At 45.6% G+C, this 11730-nt stretch overlaps 1 protein-coding gene across 1 annotated transcript in view; it reads left to right on the top strand.

Moving 5' to 3' along the window:
• Window positions 1-1345: 1345 nt before the first annotated feature.
• Window positions 1346-11730, top strand: part of LOC139227842 (neuron navigator 1-like) — a 629647-nt gene continuing 619262 nt past the window's right edge. The window contains exon 1 of the mRNA XM_070858918.1: window positions 1346-1368. Within this exon, the coding sequence (XP_070715019.1) occupies window positions 1358-1368 (11 nt within the window). The 5' untranslated portion in view covers window positions 1346-1357. The remainder of the gene's footprint in view (window positions 1369-11730) is intronic.

The following is an 11730-nucleotide window of genomic DNA, read 5'->3' as shown; positions in this document are numbered from 1 at the left end:
ACCTACCTTGCAACAATCATGGAAAACTGTCTATGCAAGTTCTAGGTCAGCATAGAGACAGATGCAGAGCAGAGCCATCTGCTGCAAGGACACCTGTAGCTGTGTGTAGTGGGAGACCAGCACATTCAGTGTCAGTACCAGTTAGCTTTGCTTGCCCATGGTTATTTTTATATATGCAGACTATAAATATACTCTGTGTAGTCACTGTATAGTTGCATAAGATGGAGACGTTTTACCTGACGTACTATCAATAAGGTTTACACTGTGTATAATACTATGCTGGCACCACTAGAGGGTGCAACTGGTGGAGACCGGGGATTCCTGCCCCTGTGGCAGAGACTGTTCACCAGAGGGCACTGCGGTGGGAGACCTGAGGGTCACCTGCATAGGTGTGCAGGGCCCAGTATAAAAGGCAGCCCACCATGCTAGTGCCTCACTCTGGAGTTACATATAAAGGACCAAGTCACTACAGTTTGAGTACAACACATTGCCTTGTGGAGTCATTCATAAGTGAGTTACAGACATAACAGCTATGATGCCACAAAGTAGCAATATCTCCAGCAACCATCGAACAAGGGGTCAGATGCTGAGTTGCTTCGTCATTTGCCTGAAGACTCGTGCCTCTATCTTGCATTTTGGTTGCTTTCATTTTCCCCTGCCAGTTCTTGGTTCTCTAGGCCATTCAACTTTGGCAAAGGCTGTTAATGGGTTTGGATGTCCTTTCAGTTTTTGCAATAGCTTTCAGAATATTTGTGACATTTTTGTTAAATTGGTCCAATCAAATCCCTTTAAATTTCACTTGGATGCAATTTACCTCTTTCACCATTGGTGTGCTCAGAAAACGATTTGAATTTGCATTTTGGCCTGTGAGTGACTGTGGAATTTAGCTTATCCCAGAAATGTGGCTGCTGTTAGCACTTTTCCATGCTGGCAGGAGTTAAATCAGGTCTTAATCAACTAGAATTGCCTTGCACCTGTAGATGAAAATTGTCCTCCCCTTTGTCGGTTGTATATGCTACATTTTTCACATGTTCCATAGACAGCATTATAAAATGGTCTTCAAAATATGGAAAAGTAATAACATAAGCTGATGTTAGCAAATGTTTGCCATATGTCAATTTGTTTTACTCTCAATCAGTAACTTTATTGATCTCGTAAGAATCGATCTTAATCTTTTTATTTCTCGTGACTATTGTGTATTTTGGACGAATTGAATTTAAAGGTGAAAGTATAACTTATGTGATTTTCTTTTTTTCTAGAAATAGGCAACTGGACATTAATGGCTATTATCATCATAACATCCCGTCATCTGGCACAGGACTCAGACTGACATTCCCCCCTCAAGGAACACTTAGACATGCAGTCCAGGTTAGCGGCTCTCTTATCTTCATGGCATTGTTACAATCTGGGAGCCTCTGGCTAATGAACTATTGTGCATTCATAAATGACAATATATCCTGAAGATTCTAGGTGCCAAAGCAAATCACAGAGACTGTTTTATGCAGTGGTAGTTAGTGTTTCAAGCTTAGTATTTCTTCAAAATATATGTGGCTTTAAAGAAGTATGTGGACAGTGATAGAGCTTAATGATTTCTTCAACTGGCAGTGTTGATTTTTTAATGTATTGATTATACAGAGAATTACAGTGCTGAAATAGTGAGGTTCGAATGGTACCTTATGCTGCCGGAGTAAGCGGTTTATGTTCAAGATTAAATCACTTCCATTAACTCGTGTTTTGTGGAGGTTTTTTGACTAAATTTCAAAATATTTCCATATGATTTAGGATGAAGTGTTGCCTATTTTCCTCTGGTTGCTTTTTTAAACAAAGTTGTACATTAGAGTAAAAAGTTGAGCAAGATGGATAAAAAACTGTAACAGACTATTTAGAGGTGAAATTCATCTTATGCGTGAGTGCAAGGCAGGCAACAGAGAAGTGGCAGCCCGACTTACATTCCGCAAAGAAAATTAGGCTAAGTGTAAAATGGGCAATTCACTGTCGCCCATTTTATGGTACCGCCCAAAAGATATTTTACCCCTTTATCTAAATTACCATTGCTGAGTCTTAAGGGCTCAATTTTCCCGGGTCATTTGCATCGTTTTTTTGGCGCGCGCCATATTTTTTTGCGTATTTATTTTTTTCCAAAGTTTCCCCCTGTCGGCGTAACTGACTTAGTGATGATTTTTCTAGGCCAGTTTTTTTTGACGTTCCCTAATGTCTGCGCCAGATTTTACAATTTTTCGCAGTTTTGCCAACATTTTTTCCTCTTAGGTCGGCGTATCTGGCCACTCCCGAAAAATCTTCGGGGCACTTAAGAAAACCAGTGCACATTGAGAAATTGACACTGAAAGACACCATTGTTTTTAATCGAAGATTTTGGAGGGAATCAAGAACCTTGTCAAAATCAATAATAAAGTTCAACTTTTTTTCACCTGTCAACGTAGTAAATGGAAGTTTGTTAGATTTCAGAAGTTTCCTTTTTTTTTATACTCACTCGCACGTCACCACCGAAGCAGGGCTGGAGGGTCGTAGCTTTGGCTGGCAGAATTGGCCCTGCGCCCAGACACAGGGGCTCGGGGCTCGGCTGGAAAACAAGCCGTGTGCGTGTGTGGGGGGGCGGTGGGAGGGAGCGAGGTGTGATCGTAAGGCTTCGAGCCCGGGGAGCGAGGTGCCGATCATAAGGCTTATGTAGATTGAAGCCAGGGAGTGAGGTGCCGATCGGAAAACTTCTGCATTGAGCCCGGGAGCGAGGTGCCAATCGGAAGGCTTCTGAAGACTGCTATGAATTGGAGGGGGGCGGGGGGAAGAGAGCGAGAAGGGGAGAAGCCACAAGACTGCAATTAGTTAAGGGGAGGGCGGCGGAAGAGAGATGAAGTCACAAGACCTTGGGTGGGTGTGGTGACCTCGGAAGAGAGAATTGTGAACCTGTCCTGCCTGCTTTCCTGCCATTTTGAGCTTCTTTCAAAGGTAAAATTTAAGTATGGGGGCAATATTGACAATGCCATATCTTGTGCGAGCCTTCTGCATCCTGGTGCTATGTAGGAGACAATTGATTCGACGTCATCACATCAGGAACAACAGAGGCCATAGGATGCTGGGCAGGAGGCCTTACCGACCTCGGGTATATCGAGACAGGCGTTCGTACCTCCACCTGAGTGATGCAGACTCAGAAGGCTACATTTCCACAAAGAGGTTGTAACTGAGATCTGTGATTTGGTGAAAGCAGACCTGCAACCGAGAAGCATCAGGAGGACTGCTTTCAGTTGAAGTGAAGGTTACAGCTGCAGTTTCATTCTATGCTTCCAGCTCGTTTCAAGCTACAACTGGGGATGTGTGCGCCATCTCTCAACATGCAACACATGTCTCCATTCACCAGGTCACGGCTGCACTGTATGCGCGAGGAATTACTTCTTAAAGTTCCCCATGACCGCCCAAGCAATCCATGACAGGGCTGTGGGCTTCTCCAGGATTGCTGGCTTCCCAAAGGTACAGGGCTGCCTTGAATGTACCCACATCACCTTGCGAGCATCTTTGAAGGATTCCGAGATGTACAGGAACAGAAAAGGCTTCCACTCCATTAATGTGCAACTCGTGTGTGACGACATGCATCGTATCATGTCAGTTGGTGCAAGATACCCTGGCAGCACCCATGATGCGTTTATACTACGCAACAGCATTATGTCTGCCATGTTTCAGCAGCAGTCAGAAGGGCAGAGCTGACTACTGGAAGACAAAGATTACGCTTTTCATGACGCCTCTACGCATAACCCGGATGGAAGCTGACCATGAATACAACATGTCGCACATTGCGACGCGCAGTATCATAGAGAGGACCATTGGCATCTTGAAACAGCGTTTCCGATGCCTGGACCATTCCAGAGGCCACTTGCTGTACTCCCCTGAGATTGTCGGTCAGTTCACTGTTGTGTGCTGCATGCTGCATAACTTACCCATCAAGGCAATGGCACCTGGTAGTGGAAGACCCACCTGCGCTGAGAGTGGCTGATAATGATACGGAAGATGCAGATGACGAGCAGGAGCATGACAACGAGGATGAGGAAGCCACGCAACTACCTGAGGCCGGAGCACAACTGCGGGCCATTGTATCCCTTTAACGATTGCTCGAGCCTTGCACCAGCAGCTCATCCGTGAACGCTTTACTGATGTCTGAGGGCTCAGTAACAACTATTCCACATGGACCATGTTTACTGTTTGGAGCTGTTCCATAATGTGTTGTGTTAATGGAACAAATAATGGAAATGATTCAGTTTTAATGTAAAATATGTTTTATTCAAAAGTTTAACAAACAGTTCTTTTGTACTTACAGTACAATTTTATTAAAGTTAAGTTATCAAACTTTACTTCAAGATCACTCTTTAAAATCACTTACAAACTTTTAAACTTGTAAATTTATATAACTTATAAAAAACTTTTTAATTTGAGTTACAACAGTAATAACAATAACAGCAAAGAAAGGCAGCACCCACCCATCTCTCCTCCACCTTATTCTAAGACCGCTCGTTGCGCTTGGTTTTGGACACTCCACAGGCGATGGCGCAGTGTTTCTGGGCTTGGTACCAAGCTTACTCTTGCTAAGATCTCTGGTACTGCGCACCTCTTTAAGGGAGGTGGGAGGGCGTGGCGGCAGGCGGCAAGTTGGAAGGCCCAAGCGGCAAGTTGGAGGGCCTGCCTTTGGGCTTGTCAGATGCGGGTGTGGGGATTGGAGTGGGAGTGGAAGTGGCAATTGATTATATCAATGGGCGTGGGGTCTGGGCATGTTCCCTTATTACAGCAGCTAACTCCAACATGCCGTCTCTCATGCACCTTGACAGTGTCTCAGCGACCTGCAACATTCCCTCCCTCATGGTCAGTGACAGTGTTTGCACTATCTCTGACATCTCATGGTCACTGACAGCGCATCAGCTATCTCTGATATTCCCTCCCTCATAGCCACTATTCCCTCACTGATGGCCCCGGTTATCTTTCCCATTTCTCATGTCATTGCTGTTACTTCTCCCGACAGTCCCGCTACCTCATCACTCACCCGACTGATGGTGTCCAGGAGTGATCGAGTAATGTCAATGCTCTCCGCCCTCAATGACATCGTCCAAACCACATCTGTTAGATCCTGCACCTCAGAAGAGCAAGGTCGAGCACTCCTACCCCTCCTCCCCATGGGTGTGGCTCGTAGCCCACCACTGGAACCTGCAGCCAGGGACGGTGGGGCCCTGGTTGTGCCTCGCTGCACCCCACCACTGGGAACCGCAACCTTGGAAGGTGGGAAACCATGGAATGTCTCACCAGCACTGAAACCACTAGTCACGGAAGGGGCTAGCACTGCAATGAGTGGCATCTCCCCCCACAGTCAGTAAAACAGTGGGGGATTCATCCAGCTCTATTCCCTCCCACTCCCCCTCCCCCTCACCCCCATGTTCTTGGTCTGGAAGGCTGGATTCAAAGATGTTCTCCTCGTCAGGCTCATCCGTGTCTGAATCTTCTTCTGCATCTTCAGGTTTGGCCTCAAGTTCTGCAAAATATAACAGAAGAGACAAATGGTTAGCAGCAGAGGAGGAGGCATGGTGGGTGGCATGAGTAGGCTCACACATCGCAGACCAAGCAGCAGGCTGATTTGAAGGACCACGATGAATTTGCAGGACTTACCTTCTCCCTCGAGAGTGGGCCCAGCTTGTGCAGTGGTGATTGCTTTTCTCCAGGTAGGACCCATCAAAGCAGCGATTCTCTCTTCCAAGGGTGTCAGTGGGTGCAGATTTGCTGGGCCTCCTCCTGTTTGAGTGCTTTCTGTTTTACTATGTGGCACCTTCCTCTGCAAAGATGATAAAAGAAACATAGAAACATAGAAATATAGAAAATAGATGCAGGAGTAGGCCATTCGGCCCTTCGAGCCTGCACCGCCATTCAATGGGTTCATGGCTGAACATGCAACTTCAGTACCCCATTCCTGCTTTCTCACCATACCCATTGATCGCCCTTGTAGTAAGGACTACATCTAACTCCTTTTTGAATATATTTCGTGAATTGGCCTCAACAACTTTCTGTGGTAGAGAATTCCACAGGTTCACCACTCTCTGGGTGAAGAAGTTTCTCCTCATCTCGGTCCTAAATGGCTTACCCCTTATCCTTAGACTGTGACCCCTGGTTCTGGACTTCCCCAACATTGGGAACATTCTTCCTGCATCTAACCTGTCTAAACCCATCAGAATTTTAAACATTTCTATGAGATCCCCACTCATTCTTCTGAACTCCAGTGAATACAAGCCCAGTTGATCCAGTCTTTCTTGATATGTCAGTCCCGCCATCCGGGGAATCAGTCTGGTGAACCTTCGCTGCACTCCCTCAATAGCAAGAATGTCCTTCCTCAAGTTAGGAGACCAAAACTGTACACAATACTCCAGGTGTGGCCTCACCAAGGCCCTGTACAACTGTAGTAACACCTCCCTGCCCCTGTACTCAAATCCCCTCGCTATGAAGGCCAACATGCCATTTGCTTTCTTAACCGCCAGCTGTACCTGCATGCCGACCTTCAATGACTGATGTACCATGACACCCAGGTCTCGTTGCACCTCCTTTTCCTAATCTGTCACCATTCAGATAATAGTCTGTCTTTCTGTTTTTACCACCAAAGTGGATAACCTCACATTTATCCACATTATACTTCATCTGCCATGCATTTGCCCACTCACCTAACCTATCCAAGTCACTCTGCAGCCTCATAGCATCCTCCTCGCAGCTCACACTGCCACCCAACTTAGTGTCATCTGCAAATTTGGAGATACTACATTTAATCCCCTCGTCTAAATCATTAATGTACAGTGTAAACAACTGAGGCCCCAGCACAGAACCTTGCGGTACCCCATTAGTCACTGCCTGCCATTCTGAAAAGTACCCATTTACTCCTACTCTTTGCTTACTGTCTGACAACCAGTTCTCAATCCATGTCAGCACTCTACCCCCAGTCCCATGTGCTTTAACTTTGCACATTAATCTCTTGTGTGGGACCTTGTCGAAAGCCTTCTGAAAGTCCAAATATACCACATCAACTGGTTCTCCCTTGTCCACTCTACTGGAAACATCCTCAAAAAATTCCAGAAGATTTGTCAAGCATGATTTCCCTTTCACAAATCCATGCTGACTTGGACCTATCATGTCATCTCTTTCCAAATGCGCTGCTATGACATCCTTAATAATTGATTCCATCATTTTACCCACTACTGAGGTCAGGCTGACCGGTCCATAATTCCCTGTTTTCTCTCCCTCCTTTTTTAAAAAGTGGGGTTACATTGGCTACCCTCCACTCGATAGGAACTGATCCAGAGTCAATGGAATGTTGGAAAATGACTGTCAATGCATCCGCTATTTCCAAGGCCACCTCCTTAAGTACTCTGGGATGCAGTCCATCAGGCCCTGGGGATTTATCGGTCTTCAATCCCATCAATTTCCCCAACACAATTTCCCGACTAATAAGGATTTCACTCAGTTCCTCCTCCTTACTAGACCCTCTGACCCCTTTTATATCCGGAAGATTGTTTGTGTCCTCCTTAGTGAATACCGAACCAAAGTACTTGTTCAATTGGTCTGCCATTTCTTTGTTCCCCGTTATGACTTCCCCTGATTCTGACTGCAGGGGACCTACGTTTGTCTTTACTAACCTTTTTCTCTTTACATACCTATAGAAACTTTTGCAATCCGTCTTAATGTTCCCTGCAAGCTTCTTCTCGTACTCCATTTTCCCTGCCCTAATCAAACCCTTTGTCCTCCTCTGCTGAGTTCTAAATTTTTCCCAGTCCCTGGGTTCGCTGCTATTTCTGACCAATTTGTATGCCACTTCCTTGGCTTTAATACTATCCCTGCTTTCCCTTGATAGCCACGGTTGAGCCACCTTCCCTTTTTTATTTTTACGCCAGACAGGAATGTACAATTGTTGTATTTCATCCATGCGGTCTCTAAATGTCTGCCATTGCCCATCCACAGTCAACCCCTTTAGTATCATTCGCCAATCTATCCTAGCCAATTCATGCCTCATACCTTCAAAGTTACCCTTCTTTAAGTTCTGGACTATGGTCTCTGAATTAACTGTTTCATTCTCCATCCTAATGCAGAATTCCACCATATTATGGTCACTCTTCCCTAAGGGGCCTCGCACAATGAGATTGCTAATTAATCCTCTCTCATTACACAACACCCAGTCTAAGATGGCCTCCCCCCTAGTTGGGTCCTCGACATATTGGTCTAGAAAACCATCCCTTATGCACTCCAGGAAATCCTCCTCTACCGTATTGCTTCCAGTTTGGCTAGCCCAATCTATGTGCATATTAAAGTCACCCATTATAACTGCTGCACCTTTATTGCATGCACCCCTAATTTCCTGTTTGATCCCCTCCCCAACATCACTACTACTGTTTGGAGGTCTGTACACAACTCCCACTAACGTTTTTTCCCCTTTGGTGTTCTGAAGCTCTACCCATATAGATTCCACATCATCCAAGCTAATGTCCTTCCTAACTATTGCATTAATCTCCTCTTTAACCAGCAATGCTACCCCACCTCCTTTTCCTTTTATTCTATCCTTCCTGAATGTTGAATACCCCTGGATGTTGAGTTCCCAGCCCTAATCATCCTGGAGCCACGTCTCCGTAATCCCGATCACATTATATTTGTTAACATCTATTTGCACAGTTAATTCATCCACCTTATTACGGATACTCCTTGCATTAAGACACAAAGCCTTCAGGCTTGTTTTTTTTAACACCCTTTGTCCTTTTAGAATTTTGCTGTACAGTGGCCCTTTTTGTTCTTTGCCTTGGGTTTCTCTGCCCTCCACTTTTCCTCATCTCCTTTCTGTCTTTTGCTTTTGTCTCCTTTTTGTTTCCCTCTGTCTCCCTGCATTGGTTCCCATCCCCCTGCCATATTAGTTTAACTCCTCCCCAACAGCACTAGCAAACACTCCCCCTAGGACATTGGTTCCGGTCCTGCCCAGGTGCAGACCGTCCGGTTTGTACTGGTCCCACCTCCCCCAGAACCGGTTCCAATGCCCCAGGAATTTGAATCCCTTCCTGCTGCACCACTGCTCAAGCCACGTATTCATCTGCGCTATCCTGCGATTCCTACTCTGACTAGCATGTGGCACTGGTAGCAATCCCGAGATTACTACTTTTGAGGTCCTACTTTTTAATTTAGCTCCTAGCTCCTTAAATTCGTTTTGTAGGACCTCATCCCTTTTTTTTAACCTATGTCGTTGGTACCAATGTGCACCATGACAACTGGCTGTTCTCCCTCCCTTTTTAGAATGTCCTGCACCCGCTCCGAGACATCCTTGACCCTTGCACCAGGGAGGCAACATACCATCCTGGAGTCTCGGTTGCGGCCGCAGAAACGCCTACCTATTCCCCTCACAATTGAATCCCCTATCACTATCGCTCTCCCACTCTTTTTCCTGCCCTCCTGTGCAGCAGAGCCAGCCATGGTGCCATGAACTTGGCTGCTGCTGCCCTCCCCTGATGAGCCATCCCCCTCAACAGTACTCAAAGCAGTGTATCTGTTTTGCAGGGGATGTGATCCCAGGGGACCCCTGCACTACCTTCCTTGCACTACTCTTCCTGCTGGTCTTCCATTCCCTATCTGGCTGTGGACCCTTCTCCTGCGGTAAGTCCAACTCGCTACACGTGCTACTCACGTCGTTCTCAGCATCGTGGATGATCCAGAGTGAATCCACCCTCAGCTCCAATTCCGCAACGCGGTCCGTCAGGAGCTGGAGGCGGATACACTTCCCGCACACGTCGTCGTCAGGGACACCGGAAGTATCCCGGAGTTCCCACATGGTACAGGAGGAGCATATCACATGACTGAGCTCTCCTGTCATGACTTAACCCTTAGATTATCTTAAATTGGCAACAACAATGCTAAAGTTTACTCACTGTTATAGGAGAAAAAAGAAAAACTACTCACCAATCACCAGCCAATCACTTACCCCCTTGGCTGTGACGTCACCTTTCTGTTTCTTTCTACTTCTTTTTTGCCTTCCCCCTGTAGCTGCACAAGCCTCTCGCCGAACTCGCGCTGCTCCTGGTCTCACTGACCTTATGTAGGCCTCTCCGAACCCCGGAACTCCCGCCTCTCACAGAACTCGCGCTGCTCCTGGTCTCACTGACCTGATGTAGGCCTCTCCAATCCCCGGAACTCCCGCCTCTCGCAGAACTGACTTAGGTCAGTTTATACATGGGTTACAATGACAGTTGAATACATGACAGATGAAAATCTAACTTTTTAGAGAGGGCGTCTTTCTGCTGGGTGGGACATGTACAGCTGGTCACATTTACAATTGCAATTCCAGTAAATAAAAGAAAATATTACTTACACTAACTACTTGATCAAGGTCTTGCCACTTCTTTTTACACTGGCCTCCAGATCTCGTGGTGGTCACCATATTGCAGTAATCTTCTGCAACTTGGTTCCAGCTTTTCTTCATTTCTTTGGATGGAACTTTTATGTGACCTCTGCTGGTGTCCAGCTCCTGCCATCTGTTCTCAATCAGTGCCTCCACTTTTTCCTTTAAGAAATTCTTGGTCCTTGCACCGCATTGCATCTTGTACAGCTGCAGCTCTGATTTTTCCAATGCTCTCACACAGCACTCCTTCTCACACACACAACTGCCTCTTTAAAAATGGCCGATTGCCAACTTGGGGCTGTATTGCGCATGCGCATCTATTGTAACGATGTCAGAAACATCATTTTTATTTTCCGGACATGCACAGAAGGTTCGGCATCATTTTTCGGCGCAAACAGCAGGCTCCATCCCCCGAGGTGACTGGTCATGCTGTGCGGCGCCAAATTCAAATTATAGATAGGGGAAGAACGCGTGTAACTCTGGCAATACGCCAGAAAACGGGATTGGGCAAAAGTGAGCCCTAAGTCTCATCATAAAATGGATGAAAGCCAATTAGCATAAAGAGAAAAATTACTTTTTAAGGACAGTTAAAGTCTTATCAAAGCATTATCCTGAGAGTATTGATTGGCAGGGGAGTGGGGGGAGGTGCATGGTTATAGATCAAAGGTGAGTTTTGAACTTGATTAGTTTTATATATAATGGAATCAGCATGATTGATACTTTGGGTCGTTTGCGCCTCCCGTTAGCATCCCGGGCCGCTGTGCTGGCGATGACCACGTCATCATCGTTTGCAGTGACCCATTTTCACCCCGTTATTGTTTAAAATTAATCTAAATACTTTGCAGTTCCATACAATACAACAATGCTATAGATAATTCAGATATATTTCTATGAAATATTAATTAACCATATTAAAAATTAGCAATATTTTAAGTATACAGTGCAGTTTTTGGTGTTCCATGCATTGTCAAACATCAATTACAGCTTTTCTGCAGAAAATGCACAAATGAATCAATTGCAGCACAGTGTCATGCTAATGATAAAATACAGCGTTATAATTTAACAATGGGTTGATTGTACAAAGTATGAAACATTTCAGCACCATTTTACCATAGAACTGAATACCTGGTATTCTGATAGCACCCATGAGGCCTTCAATTTGTACTCGTTCACTGTCCCACCATTATTTAAAGGAGAAGGGAGACTGGAAGATTAGCTTTAGGGAACAAGGAGTCTGTCTAGATTCCGGACTGATGACCCCATTCGGAAATTCACAAACGGGCACGGATCACTAATATAGTAAGGCTCATATCACTGTTAGAATTCTGGTG

This window comes from Pristiophorus japonicus, chromosome 17, assembly GCF_044704955.1.
Source record: "Pristiophorus japonicus isolate sPriJap1 chromosome 17, sPriJap1.hap1, whole genome shotgun sequence".
Classification (NCBI taxonomy): Eukaryota; Metazoa; Chordata; class Chondrichthyes; family Pristiophoridae; genus Pristiophorus; species Pristiophorus japonicus.
Note: the sequence above shows the minus strand (reverse complement) of the source record. Positions and strands in the feature narration are given on the sequence as shown.